Source organism: Semicossyphus pulcher, unplaced genomic scaffold (assembly GCF_022749685.1).
Source record: "Semicossyphus pulcher isolate SPU_LCO1_2020_fin unplaced genomic scaffold, fSemPul1.0.p SCAF_18, whole genome shotgun sequence".
Lineage (NCBI taxonomy): Eukaryota > Metazoa > Chordata > Actinopteri > Labriformes > Labridae > Semicossyphus > Semicossyphus pulcher.
Genome location: NW_027211691.1, coordinates 10,556,225 through 10,577,736, shown reverse-complemented (window position 1 = coordinate 10,577,736; position 21,512 = coordinate 10,556,225). Strand labels below are relative to the sequence as shown.

At 41.7% G+C, this 21,512-nt stretch overlaps 1 protein-coding gene across 1 annotated transcript in view; it reads left to right on the top strand.

Annotated features, from left to right (window-relative positions):
• The window catches only part of mtrr (5-methyltetrahydrofolate-homocysteine methyltransferase reductase), a 31,041-nt gene that overhangs the window by 700 nt on the left and 8,829 nt on the right, over positions 1–21,512 (top strand). The window contains exons 3-12 of the mRNA XM_069667346.1: positions 165–318; positions 506–623; positions 719–1,217; positions 1,294–1,407; positions 1,501–1,657; positions 2,675–2,763; positions 6,594–6,774; positions 12,045–12,087; positions 15,628–15,808; positions 16,493–16,611. Of these exons, the coding sequence (XP_069523447.1) occupies positions 165–318; positions 506–623; positions 719–1,217; positions 1,294–1,407; positions 1,501–1,657; positions 2,675–2,763; positions 6,594–6,774; positions 12,045–12,087; positions 15,628–15,808; positions 16,493–16,611 (1,655 nt within the window). The remainder of the gene's footprint in view (positions 1–164; positions 319–505; positions 624–718; positions 1,218–1,293; positions 1,408–1,500; positions 1,658–2,674; positions 2,764–6,593; positions 6,775–12,044; positions 12,088–15,627; positions 15,809–16,492; positions 16,612–21,512) is intronic.

Here is a 21,512-nt window from a genome sequence, read left to right as displayed (position 1 = left end):
GCTGTTCTGTTTAAATCTGTTTGAAGCCCTAACCTACTGCATGGCTGCTTAGACACAATAACAAATTAATACATCTTAGTAGAAGTGATCTGACTGATTATTATGTACTTTCACATTGATAAGTGGAAACACAAGTCATTGATTAACCTTATAACTGGTTCCAGTACAATTTGGAGAAGGAGAGTGCCCCAGTGGTGTTTATTGTGTCTACTACTGGAGATGGGGAACCGCCAGACAATGCCCTGCAATTTGTAAAACGCATCAAGAAGAAGACCCTCCCCTCTGACCACTATAAACACCTATGCTATGCACTTTTAGGTAAATTATTTTGTAAAAATCTTAGGTAGCTCTATGTCTGTATACGTGTGTGTGTGTGTGTGTGTGTGTGTGTGTGTGTGTGTGTGTGTGTGTGTGTGTGTGTGAGAGAATTATTACGATTCTGAGCGCAGCACAATGTTTACTTTCTGAACAGTTGTTGCCATCTGTTTTCCTCTGTCTGCTCCAGCTTTAGGAGACACAAATTATGCAAATTTCTGCAACTGCGGGAAGACAATTGAGCGTCGTCTACAGGAACTTAGAGCCAAACAATTCTATGCGACAGGATATGCAGATGATGGTGTAGGGTAAGTTTAGACAAGTAACTTCCAGGATTTTTGTTACGCAGTTGCTTTCTCCTCTTTGTACCTGTGTAAAATCTTGTGAACTTTAATCTCTCCAGGCTGGAGTTGGTCGTAGACCCCTGGCTTGAAGGTCTGTGGAAAGCAATCAAAGCTGCCTTATCGAAAATGGCTTCTGATAGGACTGGTTACTTGAAAGAAGAAGCAGGGGATTCACCAAAGGAAACTCCCGATTCATCCACGCCAGATGTCCAACTAAACCTCTTAAGCATCACTGACAACCAGAACTGCAATTCAGTCAAAGCATCCCAAGAAACTGTTTCCAAATTTGCGTCTGCTGCTTCATCTTCTGCTGTTTCTGATCCGGGGCCAGCTTCTACTGCAGGAAGTGACGGGTTGGCATCCCAGTTTGGCGATGCTGCCAGCGTTTCTACCTCAACACCCGAGACACAGACAGAGGATGCTGGAGTTCCCCATGTTGAACTGGCAGCCTCACTGACACGCTCCCTGCCGCCGCTGTCCGAGTCCTCTCTTAATGTTCCAGCTCTGCCTCCTCCGTACCTGGATGTCTCTCTTCAGGAGGTGGACATCATGGAACAGGTAAGGAAGGACACCGCTGATTAAACCAATATTTGTGCCATGTTCTACCCTTTATCTTACAAATGTTTCCCTTCAGAGTGTTGGACTGCTTAACAAAGAGGCTCTTCATGAGGTTCCCATATCCAAGGCAGTTCAGCTGACCCGAGGAGATTCAGTTAAAAAGGCCCTTCTGTTAGAGCTGGACATCTCTGTAAGCTTGACAGATTAATGCAAATTTTTGACATATTTGTAAAAATGCAGTATGATGGATTTTGAGCTATAGATGCGTCTGTTTCATTCGTAGGCTTACCCGACGATGACCTATCAGCCAGGGGATTCGTTTGATGTGTTCTGCCCAAACAGGGCCGCTGAGGTGGAGGACTTGCTTCACAGATTGGGCCTTCATGACCAGAGGAACCACCGAGTACACATATCTCTGCGTAAAGACACTAAGAAAAAAGGTAAATATGTAGTAAAGGTACTCTTGAAAAGCAGTGGTGAAAGTAACGAATTACAAGTACTCACGTTACTGTAATTGAGTAGCTTTTTCGTGTACAAAGTCAGTCATTTTCCTTTTACTTAGGTCTGTTTTAAATGAAGGAAAGTGATACACTACATTTGTACATCCATCCGTTACTGAGTATAACATCTATCCATGGGTATTGCGAGCTAGAGAGAACACTGACTTGGACCAGACACCAATCAAATGCATCACATCAAAAACAGGCCAAGCAGATCAAAGTGTCATGCATCGCAGCAAAACAGAGGTGCCGGTTATTTTTAACCGAGTCCAAAGCGAAGAAGGAGAGCTGGGCTGCAACTACTAGCCCAAAAACATTAGTGAACCATGATTGGGACAGAAGAACACCACAGTTTGACACAGACTGAAGGAAGTTTTTTGTATAACCAGAAATAGCCGTTCGACCGCTCTCTACAAAGCCACCAGACTCCATCAACAAAAACAGTAATTTTACCTCACAGAACACAGGACTTGCTGGTCTACCGCTGCCTCGTTACACGTCGTTACACACGTTAGTTTGGAACTGAACTATCACTATAAAACACCACACAATAACACAAACAAACTAACCGATCGAGGCAGCGGTATACCATCAGCAAGTCCTGTGTTCCGCGAGGTAAAATTACTGTTTTTGTCAGTGGAGTCTGGTGGCTCTGAGGAGAGCTATATAACTGCTGTTTCTGGTTCAACAAAGGATCTTACTCTGTCATTTTGACACCAAAACATGTAAACATATGGCCCAGGTTTGAAAATAACAAAGTTTCATTTTATTTCATTTGCATAGCATGTGTAAGGTAACCATGGCAACATTTGTTTGGGAAAGTAACTAAGTAACTTTTACTTTAAGTACTTTTGTACATTTGTACAATTTCAGTCAACTAACAGTATTCTTATGTTTTGATTCTTCTATCTACCTTAATATTACCATTTAAAAATGCTCTCTCCTCTCTGGTTATAGGTGCCCAGGTTCCACCCTTCATCCCTCAGGACATTTCTCTGCTGTACCTGCTCACACGGTGTCTAGAGATCAGAAGCGTTCCTAAGAAGGTACTATATTGCCAACACATGCCGCAGCAAATTACTCTAATTACACTATCTAAGCCATTTTTCAGTGTGATATCCAACCTGTTGTTTTCAGCTTCATAAGATGGAAGATATTTTATTAGATGTCATGTTTTTCTCTCCAGAGCACGATGCTTTCATCTGAGCTGTCAAAGCTATGAGAGAAGTTTCCCATTTATTTTACTTTGCTTAACTTACTGAACAGGCATATGGACACACTAATTGTCTGTCAGGAGAAGGTATGGTCCTAAGATTTGAACAGGTTTATAGTTTGGTTTGATATGCACAGGCAGGAATGAATTACCTAAGTGTAGGACCTAAGCGAAAGTTATCATTAAACTCGCCTTTATCATCACTTGCCTGGTCCTCTGTGGCAGAGGAGATTAACACATATGGTGTGTGGAAATTTCAAATGGCCACAATTTTGAGCTCGGGTGGGCCCAATCTCGGAACCCATCGGCTATTATTCTGACGGTGAAATAGCCTCTGGGAGCAACGGTTAACATTGAAGGCGTTCTGGACAAGAACTTTCAGCCAAGGCTTCCTTCTCCGTGCGCTGCATTGTTTACAGTTCAATTAGCAACTTGAGAAGTGATCGTGTGTTCAGATCCAAAGTGAGGCGAACTTCACCCTCCAGATATGTCAGAAAAATAAACGCCATAATTTCTTAGTTCATTAAATTCCCCAGAGGAGCACTCGTTCATCTGTTTCTGGTGAGTCTCAGTTTCACTGTAAATAGTAAGTTAGACAGAGGCTTCACTCTGGCTAACTTCAGCGGTTTGAACCCGAAAAATAAACAGTTTTTCTTGTAATTTACTTTAATTAACGGGTCTTAAGTTTGCCGAAAATATCATGATGCAGATTTATAAAAAGTAAAAATGAAGCTTTGTCAGGTCTGCCCTCATCAGGAGAAGAAAACTACTTTTAAAATGCTGGTTTGTTGAACGGAGGTCGGATCGATCATTTCTGATGCATTTAAGGAAGTCGGGGAAATCTAAACGCTTAACGGCATTCGCAACACAGCGTCAAAGGAATTTATCTCAAGTTGAATTTTTGATCTCGAGCAGATTGTTAGCTGTTAGCATGCAGATGTCAGTTTATAGAGATTAATAAGGTAAATCGTTTATTTGCTTTTGCTCTCCATATATACAGTTTTTCCTGCATACGCCGCAGCCTCCTGATACATGATTGGTCAATACTACTCGGACTACAAACGGAAACCAGAACACTTCCTGTACTAAAATCCTGTCGCACGCCTAAAATAGAGATTAGGCTGGGCCTAGTTTTACCTTATTCTCTAACAATTGCAGTATTCTTTAAAATACTATAACTCCAGCGACAGAAGCTAACTAAGTATCTCTACCCCTAAAGTTCATATTTCCAGAAAATGAAACCCTCATTTTTTACTTTGCAAGTTAAACTCCTCGTTTAATAAAAACATTACAGTCCAACCTAAATGAAAACCATTAATTTGCCTCCAGCGCCGGCTTAATCATTAGCTCACTGCTCTGTGTAAACAGCACGCTGAATGACAAGAGGAAGACAATTTGTTTAATGTCAAAATATGGCGGCAATCCAATTGCCTTTTTAATAACACAATCTCTTAAGTACAGCTCGCTCAGCATGCAGAGTCGCTTACATTTAGTTTCTAAATATGTGAAAAAGTGAAGATAACTTGGTCAGGAGGATGAATTAAGAGACATTATGGAAACATAACTCCTGATTTCTGCACTGATTTTATTAGAGCAGCTTTTCAGCTATCCATATTAAATTGATTATGTGTCTGAAAACTTTATGACATCATAATTAAAACAGCTACAGCTTCAGTGGAAGACTTGTGCAGCCTCCTTTTTTCCCCTCTGCTGTTAAATTCCTGCATAAATAAGAGTTTTCGGGTCAAACAGTTGTCCACAGACTCACAAGGCAGTTAAATTTTTATATTACAACACCTGTCTGTGTAACACAAGCAGTTAATCTGTTCTACTAAAGCATTTACGACCTCTATAATCTTTATCCTCCATGATTTTTAGGAGTGAAAGAAAATGACCTCAGCCTTTTACCGAGTACAATTCCCAATAATACAATATACATAATCATTAAATACGTAACGAGATACTTGGCATATACCTGGCTCGCCTTTTCTACTGAGACAAATATGAATGTTATTACTGAAAGACTGCACCTAATACAGGCACTATTTTTTGACGCTAGTGGTGGAGTTGTCCGTAAAGGACTGAGTGGAGGATTGGGCGGATAAGTCTTCCAGTGTTAGCTACGAGTACATGCCACTAATTTCTCCTTACATGCACTCATAAACTCTAATTAATCACTGAAATTATACCGAACACTTATGCATGACAAATATTCAGGACTTGTGATTACTATATCAGCGAAATGGATGATTGCGGGCTGAAGTAAAATCAATCCAAGAGTTGATTTTCAATATTCCTTCACGAGGCTTTTAATCCTGTTAATCTCCATCAAAGCCAACAAAAAGATTAACAGTAATTGAAGCCACGGTAGTTAAACAGCAGCAGCTTTTGTATATTTATCTCAGTAATTGATTGCATTAATTGATTTTGATCGTTTATAAGGATGCCTCTTTGCCTCTGCTAGTCTATCAGTGTCTTTAAGAGCTTTTAAAACTAAATGGCGATTTTATGGGGGCAGAAAGTGCGTAATAAAACGGCTGCGATCCATATCTAGGCTGGTGTTTAAAATCCTTTACCTTTACAGTTTTACTGTACCTAGAAGTCTTTCATATTATACACCAATCAGCCATAACATTGTGGCCAATGACAAGTGGTCCATGGAAGGAATACAGGTGAACCAGCGACCAGGTCAGCCAAGGCTCATTGAGGCACGTGGGGAGCGAAAGCTGGCCCGTGTGGTCCGATCCAACAGAAGAGCTACTGTAGCTCAAACTGCTGAAACAGCTAAAGCTGGTTCTGCAGTTTGCTTCATATCGCTCAGGGTGCCCATGCTGACCCCTGTCCACCGCAGAAAGCAGCGCCAATGGACACGTGAGCATCAGACCTGGACCACGGCGCGACAGAAGAAGGTGGCCTGGTCTGACGAATCACGTTTTCTTTTACATGATGTGGACAGCCGGGTGCGTGTGCGTCTCTCACCTGGCATGACACCAGGATGTACTATGGGAAGAAGGTGAGCCGGCGGAGGCAGTGTGATGCTTTGGGAAATGTTCTGCTGGGATACCTTGGGTCCTGCCATTAATGCGGATGTTACTTTGACTCGTACCACCTACCTAAACATTGATGCAGACCATGTATACCCCTTTATGGACACAGTATTCCCTAACGGCAGTGGCCTCTTTCAGCAGGATAAAGCGCCCTGCCACACTGCAAACATGGCTCAGGAATGGTTTGAGGAACACGACAACGAGTTCAAGGTGTTGACTTGGCCTCCTAACTCCCTAGATCTCGATCCAATCGAGCATCTGTGGGATGTGCTGGACAAACAAGTCCGATCCATGGAGGCCCCACCTCGCAACTTACAGGACTTAAAGGATCTGCTGCTAACGTCTTGGTGCCAGATACCTCAGCACACCTTCAGAGGTCTAGTGGAGTCCATGCCTCGATGGGTCAGGGCTGTTTGACGGCAAAAGGGGGACATACACAATATTAGGCAGGTGGTCATAATGTTATGGCTGATCCTGAAGTGTGAGAAAATGTATTAAACGTCTCTAATGATGGGAACTTAAGTCACTAAAGTTGGAAAAATTAATGACTATTGCCGCTGACAGATGTTTGAACAGCTTTAAACCATGTAACATTCGCTTCCTGTCTCTCCATCAGGCCTTTGTCCGAGCGCTGGTGGAGCATACTGGGGACAGCGCGCAGAGGCGGCGACTGCAGGAGCTCTGCAGCAAACAAGGCGCAGCAGACTACAACCTGCATGTGAGGGACCCGAGCCTCAGCGTGTTGGAGCTACTCGCGGCCTTCCCATCATGCTCGCCTCCTCTCAGCCTCCTCATAGGTCAGAATGCCAACTTGTTATTATCTAACTCACTCACTCAGTCAGTTCTACTGCCAAAAAGACTCCCCGAGTTCATCGTAAAAGGCTATCCTTGTAGGATGTGTTGCATAACAGGCAGCTTGAAGAAAATCTGACAGTAACAAACATCTCAATTAATTTTTCATCTTTTGTACTTCTTTATTTTGTGCATCACATTTATCCAGTGGCAAAGCAGGCTTCTTTTTAAGATCAGGTTGTTTTTAAAAGCACATTTAATATTATAATTGATGCACATTTAATTAAATCTAATTTATTGTGGCTTGAGGCAAGTTGGGAATTACAGTGATTGGCATGACATTGGGATTTAGACTTCACCTGACCTCTTATCAGTGGAATAAATAACTTCTGATCACTTTAAATAACCGGAGGTCTTTTATAAAGTCTGTTTGTTATGCAGGCAGGTGCTTCTGTGTGAGCCTGTGTCGTCCAATAGGGGTCACTGTAGCCCCAGAAAAGGCAGCTTTGTGAGCCCGGTCTGGAGGCTGATTTAGTCGGAGCATTTAATTATCCTGAATGGTCAGACGGTTTACACCAGAAGGCTCCCCAAAGGATCAAAACTAATTTCCCTGTCTCAAATTTAAGTACATGTTGCCCCACTCCGTCACACTATCTGTGGATGTAAAGCAATATTGTAGCTGCAAGTCCAGAGAAACTTTCACTGTTCATTCATTATTTCTCTCCCTGCTAATAATATTGATCATTTTTTCGCTGCTGTCGGCCATCTCCGCCATCTCTCCCTTGACCCCTTGAGCCAACCGTCTGCAGAAAAACTAACATTTTCTCTCAGCTCATTAAGATAGTTGGCCGGCCATTCAGTATGGATCTAATAAGCTTTGACTGAAACTTAACAGACAGTGAAATTAGTTGGCTACAGCTTAACATGCAAGTTGAGTTGTCCTCTAAAACAGCTGCGTCACAGCTCTCGGCCTACCCCAGCGTCGCTTATTTTTGGTCGACTTGCCAACCGCAGCACCTTTTTCGTGGTGAACTGATGCAGAAATTGGGGAATCGGGCGACCGTGCCCTCGTGAATAATGTGCCGCCGGAGGCCCTGCGGGGGCAACAGCTGTTGTTTGAGGGACAGTGAGGTCCGTTTGTTGGTGAGCCACCAAGCTTTGCAAGGACACAAGCATGCGAGGTCAGTTTGGAGCGTAGGTTAATGGTCAACTCTGACTCAGAGAGTTAAAGCGCACTGCTGCATTTTTGCACCTTACGTGGTTCATTACCCCGAGCGAAGGGAAGGGGACGTGTTTGCTGATCAGAGTTTATGTTGTTATACACTAACTATAAATAATGAGGAGAGATGTGTGTAAGCCCAGGTGTCTTTGGACAAGTGCAGGCGGGGTACAAAAGTTAATGCTGGGCATAAATTGAGAAAGATACCTTCCTCCTAGAGTCAGCTCTCTTGTTATATGGACCATTGTTTCAGATGAAAAGTTTGGGGTCACAGCCCCGGGGAGCTGAATGCTGTCCATGAGCATCTTTTTCAATTTTACTTTACCGCAGGGCTCAGATGAAACTGTAGCAGGGTGCAGTTTTATTCTTTATTTCTTCTTAAGCACAATCGCGACCTGTGGAAGAAAGCAAACGACAGTAAGGCTAATGCGTCCCTGTGCTCTCTCCCTCCAGACGAGCTCTGCACATCACGTATAATTCCATCTTTAGTCGTTGGAGATCTTATAAAACGCCGTGGAAAACTTTCCTTAAATGATTGTGAGAAGCCGTGAGCTTGCAAGCCCCTTTTAACAGAAGTAATGTGAAATCAGCTATTTGCAGGCTTTAAAAAGAAACCTTCCCGGGGAGAGTTCATCTTTAATGCTTACAACCTCCCTAATTCTCTCTTTACACCGTCTGCACCAAAGAAACTATCCATATATCTTTTAGAAGTAAAACTTTTATGTTCACCCACATTGCTATCTCATTTTGTTCCACTAAAACGGTACCTATGCATATAAATTGCAGCACAGAGAGACTTCTGAGATGGAATAGATGATATTGTTGTGCGGTATGATCGATGATACCCCCGAAAATGCTCATTTCTGAAAAACATATCGGGGACCCTGAGACTGTATTTGTTGGAACAGAGACCTTCTTTTGCAATACATATTTTACGATGTGTCCTGAATCCACTCACTGCAACAATAAAAAAAAAAAGCACTCAGAGGTTTTAAAAGTGATATATCCGTTGTATCCACCCGCAGTATCATCATGGCGCAGCGATGTGAGATGATGGATTGATCGTCCTCTGTTTCGGACATGTGCTGTCACTCTGAGATAGAAAAGCAGCAGCTCGAGCAGCGTGCAGCTGCAGAGGATCGCGTTAGCGTACATGATACACCCTCTGATGGAGAGGTGTGTGTTTCCTCTGATGGAAAGGATTCCTGGATGTGATGATTTAGCCCTCTGGGGTTACTTCTCCTCCTTTTTATAAGAAACATGAATAATGTTTTTCACCCATTGCGGCTTCTTCCTAATTATTTCTGAAGATTTATTTACAAATGTGTTACTGTGAGTTGCATCTACAGCACGAGCATATTGATTATATCAGAGCAAGGCCGACGTGTAATCTTGGCTCTCCTTGTAAATCTGCCTGCCCTCCGGTCATTAATACATTTGGGGATCCATGTTTAATAATTTGAGCTTCTTTTTCCGTATTAAAGTTCTCCTCATAAAAGTTAGTTTTCATTTTCCATGCCAGGCCAAACATCTGGCCCAATGTGCTGCAAACATCAAACTTAAAAATAGATCTGCAAAAATGCGATCAGTTAGTGGATTGACAGAAAATGAATCAGCAACTATTTTGTTAACAGATGAATCGTTGTAATTCTGCTTCAAGATACAGTGCCAACTATTCTCTGAGGCTAGCTTCTCAAATGTGAAGAATCACAGTTTTTACTCTCATATGATAGTAAGCTTTGCATCTTTGGTTGTGTTATTTGAATATACAGCATCCCAATACATTCCGTTGGGATTTTAATGTATTATCTATTATAATGGGCATAATGGGCAATACAAAATGATTGAGTAAAAATCTAACAAAATACAGTTAAAACATAACATCAACTTCTATAGCCCTGTGTACATTGCAATTCCGCCACAGCGCTGTAATGAAGTTCCGTCGTTATGCCGCCTCTGCCATTTTACACTAAGCAACATCGGCGTAAAGCCGCCCTAGTGTGTGTTTTTATTGTGGAAGCAAAACGTGCGCGAGGTGTAAACAAACCTGCCAACTCCGCTGTTTACGCTGACTCCGTTTGGCCTCTGTATTACACGGCTGTGTTAAATACTTGATTTTGATTGGTTAATCACAGGTCTGTTATTTCTCGATAACAGACCATTGCTATGAAGAACAGACTGTTGCTAGGGATGTAGCTCTAATCACACAATCCAGAGGACCAACTGTAGTCATATCAATCCGACAAAAGAAGTCCGGTAAATCTGACGTTGGTCTGTTTACAGAGGGAAAAAAAGAAAAGAGACAAAACGGCAGAGAAAAAGAAATACATTTTAAAAGATGCAAACACTGAAGGCTACGACAGAGAGATCTACAAAACTGAAGACGGCACATGAAGTAAACACTTTAACAGAACACAGTACGGGATACGGCGGTGTTTAAAGACGGTGAATGGAAAAGAAAATGTCAACAGACTCTGACGGTGACGAGACAGAAAACCTCAGACAGGTCAGTGGTGTGTTTCCATTTAATGTGAGTAATAACAGCTTGGTTAGCTAATTTTAAGAAGGCTAGAGTTAACAGTTGCTATGGATGCGGCTCTAACTGTGAGTATAACGGACTATTTTTAAATCAATAAAATATTTTCCAAATCAGGTAAAAAGCCGTAGGTGTTTTATTATGCGATAACAACCTGCTCACTATACATTATCCTTTACTTACTGCCTCCGATGCCAGCTCGGAGGCGGAACGACTTCATCCCACCTTTCCGCCTCCCTGCGTTTTACATAGAAGACAAAACATAAAAGGGGCTTAAATTATTTTGAATATTCTGTTTTTGTGTTGTTGTACACTGAACATCAGAAAAGGAATATAACTGATAAATGCCATAAGTGTACGAGACACTTTCTCCCCCATCTACCAAGCGTTCTTGAAGCACCTCATTACCTCATGTTTTCTGTGAATGGCTGAAAACACCAACATTTTCTCTATCACTGATATGACACATTGAACAAATCATGTCTCTTCTTTCAGACTTAAGTACGATCTAAATTCAAAATGAAGTATGGAAGTACAGACTTTTATCTGGGTGCATAAAAATCCTCACTAAAACAGATTCAACATAATTTATAACTCCTTATATTTCCAAAGGTATCATCTTGGATTCATGCAGTTTCGGTTGCCATTAGCCTGCTCTTCTTTAATGCTTGGTCTTCTAGTATCTTGAGGAATGTGGGTGAAATCTTAAATCGACAACTTCACTTTACTTTTGTTCAAAACCCTCTCTAAAACTCGCTTTCAAGTGTGCTGTGCATCACCACTTAAAAAACCCAAACATCCCAGCTCAAGGAGATGAAATGGATGTCAAAGTGCCGAGCTGTCTTGCTAACACCCTGAGCTGTTTGGATGTCAGAGAAATCCAGAAAGAGAGGAGAGAGCAGATTAAGTCCAGCTGTTTGTCTTTCCAAGCAATTTAGCAGAAAAATGTGTTGTTGTACGGCCTCATCTGGTGCATATGGTGCAGCTTTATTTCTCCAGGTTCATCTATCACCGAGATACAAACAAAGTGTAAGAAAGTACATCACAGAATTCTCAATCACTCATTTTGCCCTCATCTAAAAGTTGGTGGTGGTCTCAGCGTAGCAAATCGCAAATCCGGCTGCTACGGGGTGAAAAGTTATCTCCAACTCTAATAAGTTTTCCCTGATTTCTCTGACACATCCTCGCGGAGGTAATTCACGCTACATATTACCCAAAAGAGGGCACCTTCATGGCTGGCATTGAAATAAGGTCTGCATAAGCAATCTGTTTCCTACTGGCTCCACATCTGGACACTTGGGATTTCATAACCCTGAGTTAGTAATTTCACAAATATAGAAGTATGTCCCAGAAACAAGACTGTTACCTGGGTGGGGGTTACTGAGGATAGATTGGTAGAAGGAAAGTCTCAATGGACCGAGATGACTTTCACTTATTTTGTCTCGTCTCAGTCATGGATGTCTCTGTAACACAACCTTCGCAATACAGCGGAGTGATTGACAGTTGTGCTTGCCTTTCAGAGCATTTGCCGAAACTGCAGCCGAGGCCTTATTCAGCAGCCAGGTAAGATGACAGAAAAAAAACCCTGCATGAAACTTTGCAACAGCAGTGTTGAGGGATTAACAAGTATCGATGACTACTCATGGTTGTCTAATTTTCCCAACATGATCGTGGAGGCTTACTATTTCTCCAGTTTTTTTCTCGCTGCACAATAGGTAAACCTTAAGAAAATATGGGAAGTCATTGATAATTATTGATTTCTGTTTAAATTTAAACATCTACCTTGTTTTGTAGGAAAAATACATGACGGTTTCAGCTGGCTCGTGCATCGGGAAAGTGGTTGCCATAGGTTGCACATAATGATATACATAGTGTCACCCCGTCCATTAACTTGATTGGATCCTTAGGTTTGTGACGTCTCAAATCTGCTAATCTGGAAACGTGTTGTTCAGCCTGTCCTTGGTACACTGCAGTTTAAAAGCAGACAGGCCCAGCCATGGAGATGACTGCTCATGTTGTCCCTGATCTCTGGTCTTTGTAGCACATGAAAAACACCACATGAAGATGTTTACAAGGTTACAACACTTGATTTTCACTGGAGGGGGTCTTTAAATCTTTTTGTGAGGGTGATGATGAATTATGGCGCGCTAAGAGAATAATTGATACATCTCATTTATTCGGAGATGGAGCTCTTTCATCATTTACTCATCTGCAACAGAAATATTACCTCCTTCAGCTCGTTTGTTTACATGTTTTTAAATTACCCTGATTAATTCCAATCAGAGGTCTCTCTCACTAAGCTTTCTTCCTCCAAACCTGATTGCATTCATAATAAAATATTTCTGAAAATCATACAGCATTTAATTATTACAAATAAACGTGAAAGTCCAAGGCAATGTTAGCCTAGATTGGCAGGCGTGAGACGTCACAGCCTAAGGAACCAATCCCGTTAACGGACAGGGTGACGCTATGCATATCATTATGTGTAACCTATGGCAACCACTTCGACGACGCACGAGCCAGCTGTAACCGTCATCGTCATTTTTGCAAACTCACTACTGATTACCAACGTTAACGTCATGCAAATTAAATATTACACTATGAAGAAAATAAACAAAGAAGTTTAATTTTTATGTTGGCATTGTAACATATTTTTGTCTTTGATGCCTCTATCCTCATTTAGTTGATATTTTATCCCCCTGACTTCATCACGATAGATCAATACATTCTCCACATTGTTTTTTTTTTTGGTGCTGCTTGGCGAGACACAGAGTTCCTATAATGATATTTAAATTTTGCTGCTATTGGCAGCAAGTAAATGCATTGCTTTCCACTAGAGATGTGCTATTTTGCCATCTCCTTCACAGTGGAGGATTGAGCTTTCAAATTATCTGACATTTGACAGGGTTTATTATAACATCAAAGGGAGGCTCCATGAATAATATAAAGTGTGGCAGATGAATTCAAAGTTTTTGGAGACATGTGGAAACTACTTTAGAAATGAAATGATCTGTCTGGCGTTTTATATACTGTAGATGTTATAGCTATAGTTGCAAGAACCTATTTTTGTCTATGTTAAATGTGCTTTTATTTTGGTGGATATTTGTAGTTTGTAATAAGCTTAAGAATGGGTGAAAAACATGGCCAAATGATGGGAAGTAAATATTATGTAGTGTTTAGCAAGTTGTGCTTATTTTAAATAGGCTCAAGTGTTCCATCTTTTTGCCCACTTAGCCTGTCATTGATTTGCTCTTCCTGTTAAGCTAGTGCCCATTAGCTTTGCTTTAAAGCACATGTGGAACAGCAACATCTAACGCAATGTCAAAACTTCTCCTCTCCTCTCATTAGTCCCTCACTTAGCTGCCTGTGTGTGTGTGTTTGTGTTTGTGTGTGCAGAGAGATAGGGAGTGGACAGGAGAGACGGTGGCTGTAGTTTATCAGATGGTGCAGAGACATTAGAGGCCTGCATTATTGATGCTGTGGTCAATAGAGGTCTCCAGTGGCCCACAGGAACTGGAGAGTGAAGGATGAGAGAGCGTGAGAGTTCCTCAGCCAACAGTGAGACTAGAATATAGAGGAGGGAGAGGCAGTTTTATTGAAGCAAGACAGACAGGAAGATATTTTTTTTCTCTCTCCTGGCAGTGTTTTTTAGTCTAGAATGAGGCTGAAATCATGTGTGGATGAGTAATTTCCAATCAGAGCTACAACACACATAAAATTACAAATTGGTGAGCTGTGATGATTATCTTTGTAAGGCATGATACTATGATAAGCTAATGGATGATACCGCCCACAAACCAGTTCAGTTTTAACACCTGTTAATAGTAAGCTTATAGTAATGAATAAACAGTTGGAATATGTTGTTTAAAGGTATGACTAGGCAGTTTAGGTAGTACGCTTAAAGTTATACAGTAGATGAATGACTGAAATAGTTAGCTTAAAGTGGTGAACAGATGAAAGAGTGGGCTCAAAGTAATGGCTAAACCTTTTATTAGCATGCATGGATTAGACAGTTGACATACTTAGCAAGTAATGTAAAAACAGCTGAAATTGTGAGCTTAAAGTAAACGCAAAACAGTTGGCTTGTAAGTAGTTAGCTTGAAGTAGTGGCAGTTAAGTAGCAGTTAAAGACGTTAGCTTAGCTGAGCATGAAGAAGTTAGCTTAAAGGAATGAATAATGTTAAACTATTGAGGTAGCTTAAAGTTATAGATAAAGGGTTACAATAGCTCGCGTAAAGTAATGGGTTAACATTCAAAATAGTTAGCTAAAAATCATGGGTAAACAGTTGAAATACCGATAGTAGCTTGAAGTAGATCAATAGCTGAAAAAAGTTAACCAAAGTGAATTGATAAATTATTAGAATAGTAAGCTAAAGCTAATTGAAAACTACCAGTAGTTAAAATGGTTAGCTTCAGGTCATGGCTTAGCAGTTGAAGTAGTTAGCTTAAAGTAATGAATAAGTGGTTGAAATTATGAGTTAAAAGTAATGGCCAAAGAGTTGATGTAGTTAGCTAAAAGGGAAATATTCAACTTCTGTTACTGGTGATGGTGGGAATTAAAAAGCAAAACGTACCAGACCAGCCTAAAAAATGATGATTGTATGAAAATATAAAATGAATATAAATATTTTTGACTAGAAGTGCTTAATAACACCCAATTTATTTGATGGGTGGTGTATGAGTTCAACTGACAGGGCTGTGGGGCCCTTTACAGACAGAAAATCAATGGTAGCCACTGGTTTAGATCTTTCTTAAGCACATTTCAATGTCACGTCCATATTTGCGATCGGCATTGGATTAAATGTCAATAAATTCTTGTCACTTTGAGCAGCTATCCAAAAGGTGTTTGTAAAGGTGGTTTGAGTTAATCATTTGTTCGAGCTGTGTTGTATATTCTTGATGATTGACCCTCCCTTGTAATGTTTGTGCCTCTCTGTACTCTTCTGTATTCCCTCTGCTTCTCTCTGTATTTCACTCTATTTTTCACTTCATCTCCCTGCGTGTCACTGTCTATGTTCTTTGCACTCTCACTCTGACACACTGTTGTTTTCCTCTATCTCTGTCTACCTCCATCTCAAACTCTCTGTGGTACCATCTCTACAGCTCCTTTCTCAGACACCCAGGCAAGCTGCATTTTGTCTTCAACACAGTCGAGTTCCCAGCATGCTCTGTGCGGCCTGCGGGAAGGCAAGGCTTGTGTACCGGTTGGCTGTTTGACCTCATCAGTCCTGTCCTGGTTTTCCCTGAGAAGGATGAATCCTTTTGCAGCCCGGACCTGCCAAAGGTAATGAGTACACTGTAAAATGGAGAGCTGAAACTAGATTGTGCAGAGTTGTGAACTTTTGGCAGATATATTTTTAAATCTGTGGTGATGCTCATTTTATCTAGTACTAGTCCTCAGGTGCTATGAAAGTTGTAACCTCCTTCTCAAAGGAAGAAAAGAATACCTGTGCACCTCCTGGCTAGGTTGAAATCCTGCTTAGCATTATTTAACCATCCCTTCTTTGTCTTAGTTTTGTTTCTATAAAAATGCCAGGAGAGGTGGACTGCCTGTTCTCCTTCAAATGTTACAGTTCAAGAGGTTCTCGATAGCAGGCAAGGGGTGGAGAGGAATACCTGAAAACTGTGCAGCTTTTCCATGAAGTTGCAGATCTCAGCAACTCAACCTATTTCTACTACATGTTTCAGACTTCTCAGGAAAATCTATTTCAATGCGTTAGACACAGAAAAGAACAAGCTTTAGGCTAGTTGTGTGTGATTAATGAAGGAATTAATTTAAATTAAAGCAAGTAAATCCTCTCTACCGAAGACTCTATGGATTCCAGCTGGAGCTCATGAGTTTTCCTTTTAGTATGTCTAAGAATATTAAGTAGATCAATTAATAGATTGGTAAGCCCAGAGCGGCTTCTCAGCGTTGTTGTAATTACTCTCATTATTTTAAATGCTTGCTAATGGCCTCTGACCTTAGATCCATGTGAATTTGAGACCCAACTGCTCCTTTCGACCTCCTTCTGACCCGTCTGTGCCCTTCATAATGGTCGGACCAGGAACAGGAGTCGCCCCCTTCATTGGCTTCCTCCAGCAAAGGTATGGGAAATGTGGTTATATATTATATATTGTTTTTCCCCATGACATTTTTACTATAAAACCAGACATGCTGTATATTGAAATTCCCCATTTTTACAAACCAAGATGAATCAAGCGCATCCTGATCCTAAAATGTAATATTATGCTGAAGTAGGTCAGCTTAATGCTCATGTCAAGCATCAGAAACATCCAGGTTATATGCCGCTTGCAGCACTGTGTGACACAGGCTACTTCAGCTAAAATTCTGCGCCCAGTGATGAATATTCACAATGTTGAAGTGATGTTAAGTGCACATCATCTCTGCTTATTTTTGAGTAATCTGCAGAGACAATTAAATGAGACCCCGCTCGAAGGCGATAAAAGTCAACGTCATGTACGTCTCATAAGGCGTAATAAATCTAGCGGCGAGGGCTGCGGTCACGTCAGGGATTATTTCAGATGCCTTGCTCGTCTGAAGAGGAATAAATTAGGCCCTCTACCAAGCACAAGTTTATGACTCTGCCTGTAATGAAGAGCCAGGAGTCAAAGCAGCACATGGAGCGTTATTGATTTGAAAGTAAAAAAGTCCAGTAGGTGGTGGCGATTTTGTTGGAGTAAATTATGTCTTGTAATTGCCGGCGAGGTGGTGCGAGGATATTGACCGTTGGCGGAGTACATCGTAGTTCTCTCTGGCTTGTTAAACCATTGCTGTCCGTCTAAATGCTTGAGGAGAGCTATCATTTGGTAGAAAACGTGACATTTTGTTTAATGTACTGAGGTTCTGATTTGACGGCTACATCAGGATTGCAAAACGATGACCTGTCAGAAGGATTTAACATGAAGCTTCTCCATCCAGGCCGAAGCCCACAGCCCACCATGACTTGTTAGAAAGCGGAGTGAGCCTTTTTACTCAGACTGACATGTCTAACTCTTCGGTGGCTTTATATAAATGAGGTTGCGCCCCAGTCAGGTCCAATTGTCTCTAAATCCCCCGGACGTCTGCTCTGCTGTGGCGGCTGGCGTCAGCAGATGATAGCTCTGAGAGGTGACACGGCACCGGCTGACACGGTGGCGCTGGTGGATTGTCTGCAGCAGACTCGGGCGAGGAAAGGGTGGTCATGTGGGGTGAGGAGGTGTTTGCGCCTTTGGGATGCAGGAGCACTGAAGATAGCACACGTTTTTAGCCTGACCTGGTTACACCACTCGCAGACAGACTCCTCTTCTTAATGATCAAGGTGGAGCCAGAGGGACTGTTCTCTGGTAGAGAGCAGTGATATGAACATATCAATCTTACTTTGATCCGTTCAGTGCCATCCAAACATTGCTCTGTTTAATGTGAGATATCAAAATACTGATTTAAGTGTTTTATTAATGGTATGCCCTCGGCGGTGAAAGCAAAACACTCGCACTTTGATTGATTTTGGAAGGCTTTGTTTCATTATACAACAATTACAATGCTGCATCAACCTTGAGACTTCAATGTTCTTCTATTTTTTTAATTATAGTTTATTACATTTCAAATATCTTTTTAATTTCTAAAGCTCTTTAGTGTTAAACTCACATGAACCGACTCATCAGCTCGGCCTTCCCACTCCCTCCTCCCTCCCCGCTCCGCGTCTCTCATCCTCTCTCCTGCCAGCTGCGTATTGTGCTGGAGGATTGTAAAATCCTGTCATGGTGCGCCGCATTATACAGGATCTAACTTGAGATTCAAAACAAAGCCTCGACGGCTGACGCTGCACTCTGATAGGAGATCACAATCACCAGTTTGTCAACGGGACACCGTATCTGCCTCCAGGCCTAAGAAGGGTCCTGTTAGCAACAAAACAACATGGGGACACTTCGATCTGCCTACCTCTCCCACCCCCCGCTGTTAATCGATGGCTGTTTTCAAAAGTACTTTGTATGAGTTTGTAGCGCTGGTAACAAGTGGAAGAAGAGTCTTTAAAGGTCAGAGGCTCACTCTGTGGTACCAGGAGATTTTAATAAGGCCCCCCAGTACTCTGCTATTGATTGCTAGGGTTTTGAGTGGAAGGAATTCATAGATAATGTGATTTCAGCGTATTCCTCTTTAGCCCAGAGCAGTGACAGTTAAACAAATATTGTTTTTTAACTCAGTGGTTAGCCTTAAATAATCTTTTCATAGCTCTAACAAGCTTTTCTTTTTGGAAAAAGAACCAGTTTGCTCTGTTGAATACTAAGGCGCACTGCGCCCATTCAAAATGACAACTTTTATTAAAGTTTGTGTGAACAAATATTGAGCTTTTATTATGAAGCTAATTCAGCTGATTACAATTAGGCTGCAGCATCTTGATTCCCAGCACCTTCCTGTGTTATGAACATATTCAGCATTCAGCACGTTGTGTGTATATATGGATGTAATCCTGCAAAGTAATTTTACTGATTAAGCCTCGAGCTGTTGTTTTATTTAAGCATTTCTTTTTGTCTCGTTGTATTTTCACGCCGAAAAAAAGGCGCTCTGAACCTCGCGCACCGAGCTGCAAAGAAAACAGATGATAGATATGAGATAATTGGGATGTTTACCAAGTCTTTCACCTCAGCTTTCCTCACATTTTCCCCCTCCTGCTGATCATCTGAATGGCGCTGAAAGGCAACCGCTTCTGATTTCGACCCCAAATGGAGTGCTCTGTGGATGCTGCCTTCCCCCTGGGATTGTATTGCAGGCTGTTATAGCGTGGGCATGTGATGTGATGTGATTTGTATTCAGAGAAAGGCGCCGGTGTGGTCTACTCAGAATGGAATCCAGGTTTTTCATATTGGTATTGATCCCTTTAGGGCAGGCGGAGAGGAGAGAGACGAGTCCACTAAAATGAGTTTACTTGAGGCTGTTTGCAGATCAGAAGAATCTGGTCCAGGATGCTAATGGATGGGATCTGAGCGTTCGGACCGAGTCAGGCAGACAGCTGTGTTAGAGAGCACCAGACACTGACAAAGTTCAAACAAACTTTATTTTTATACACCGGCCAACTTCTCATTTCATTAATGAGGACAAAGCTTTGTTCTGGTAGTCACAGATATTTGCAGAGGAGAGCTGCAAGTACAGACACAACTGTTCATTACTTAGAAAAATATATGTTAATGCTTTAGTCTATAAAATATCTGATCTTTCCATACCATCCTTGTTCATTTCATCACTCTGTCAGATAAATATCTTGCTAAAATGAATTTTGACATCTTTGCCAGTTGAAAAGCAAACTGAAACTTGAATAACACGCATTTTACTTCAGTTTTCTCTTAAGTTTCTAATGTTTGCTGAAGAAAAGAGTATCTCCATACTTACCGTGAAGTTGCTTTGAAATTAAAAAACCCGTAGTTGTCCCAACAATAAATAAACTATTTTATTTTCAGTGATATTTTAGAGTTTGTCATTTCCTGGAAAACATAAAAAACATGTTAACAATTCACCCTACACTTAGTGGCATATACAGATTTTGCGTCCAATTAAACGACTTCTCCAAGTTTTAAGTCCCTCCCCCATGACACACAGGAACTACGAGCTAGTTGGCAATAATAAGTCATCACTGTGTTTTTGATGCGACTTTCACTAAAAAGCGCCCACTTAGTGACACGTTTTCCATCGCCCAGCAGTGGTTGGTTTGCCAGAGAGGGTAGGCGGAGCTAAGCAGCTGCTTTTCTGGTCTCCGCGAGTGTTGCAGGTAAACGGTAATCTACATGGTTGAACAAACAAAGAAAAGATTGATGACTACAGATACAACTTCAGAAATAAGTGAAAATCCAAAGAAAAAGAAACAAATTTGACGCGCAGATGAAGGCAAACATTCTAAGAAGGAAAGTGACCGTCAGCGAGGAAAATCAAGAGTTACAACCGGAGCCAACTGTGTTCATCACACATGCAACACTGTCTGGATATCTGGGAAGTGTCTCCCGCAATTACTGTTTATCACCATAGGAGCCGCCAAAGAGAACGAAACTGAAATTTAATCAGATATTGTGATGTATCATTATATAATTGTCTTGCAATATACCAATTATCGCAGAATCGCTGTATCATGATATTATGGTTATTGTGGACCACATATCACGTATCGTATTGTGACTTACCCTGCGCTTCCCACCCCTACTTGAAATGGCAATCAACACATGCAAGTCCCTCCCTAGCTTCCTGATTTCAAAGGGGAGATATTGTGCTAATTTAAAGCTTCATATTTCACTCTGTGATGCCCGTGGAGTAGCTTAGCATAATTTACAGTTCTCTGTGCAGGCCTTCATACAGCCTCTGCCTGAAAGGACTCAGTCAGCTCTGTCCCTTTAAGAAACCCCGCCCTTACAAGCCCGCTTTCTTCTGATTGGCCAGCTCTCCGAAGCCTGCTGAGGCTGCACTTTGTAATGTCGAAAAGTGCAGTGTGTAGAAAAAACTGTGTGAAACCTGGCGTTCACAGCAGCCTGCAGACTGAGCTGAAACTGTTGGTGATTCATTTTCTGTCACTCAAAGACCAGAAAATAATTGAGCTATCATTGCAGCAGTAAATTAGCATGGTCGTACTGCCCCAAACAACTTCCTACGACATGGCTGCCATTTTAAATTTGTAACTGCTTGACACACAAAGCCGGATTTAGTCTGTTTGTGAATATCAAAGGTTTGGGTTTAGCGGGTCGAGCACCTTATCCTGCGAGTGCAGCAGCGCAGCACAAAGGGCCAATGCATCTCTGTGGCATTCCTCAGCCCCCTCATCGTGGTTGGTCACTTTAACGGCCCTGTCTCCTCTCTCATCCACCATCCCCCCTCCTCCCTCCAGACGGGGTAACAGATAACATGGGGCTCCTTAGAGAGTCAACTGACTGATGGCATCATGAAAGGTTGGGGGTCAACTGTTGTTATCAGGGAGAGAGCTGTCACCTTTGCAGCAGGTGTGCGGCACAGATACGGGCATCCTCAGAGC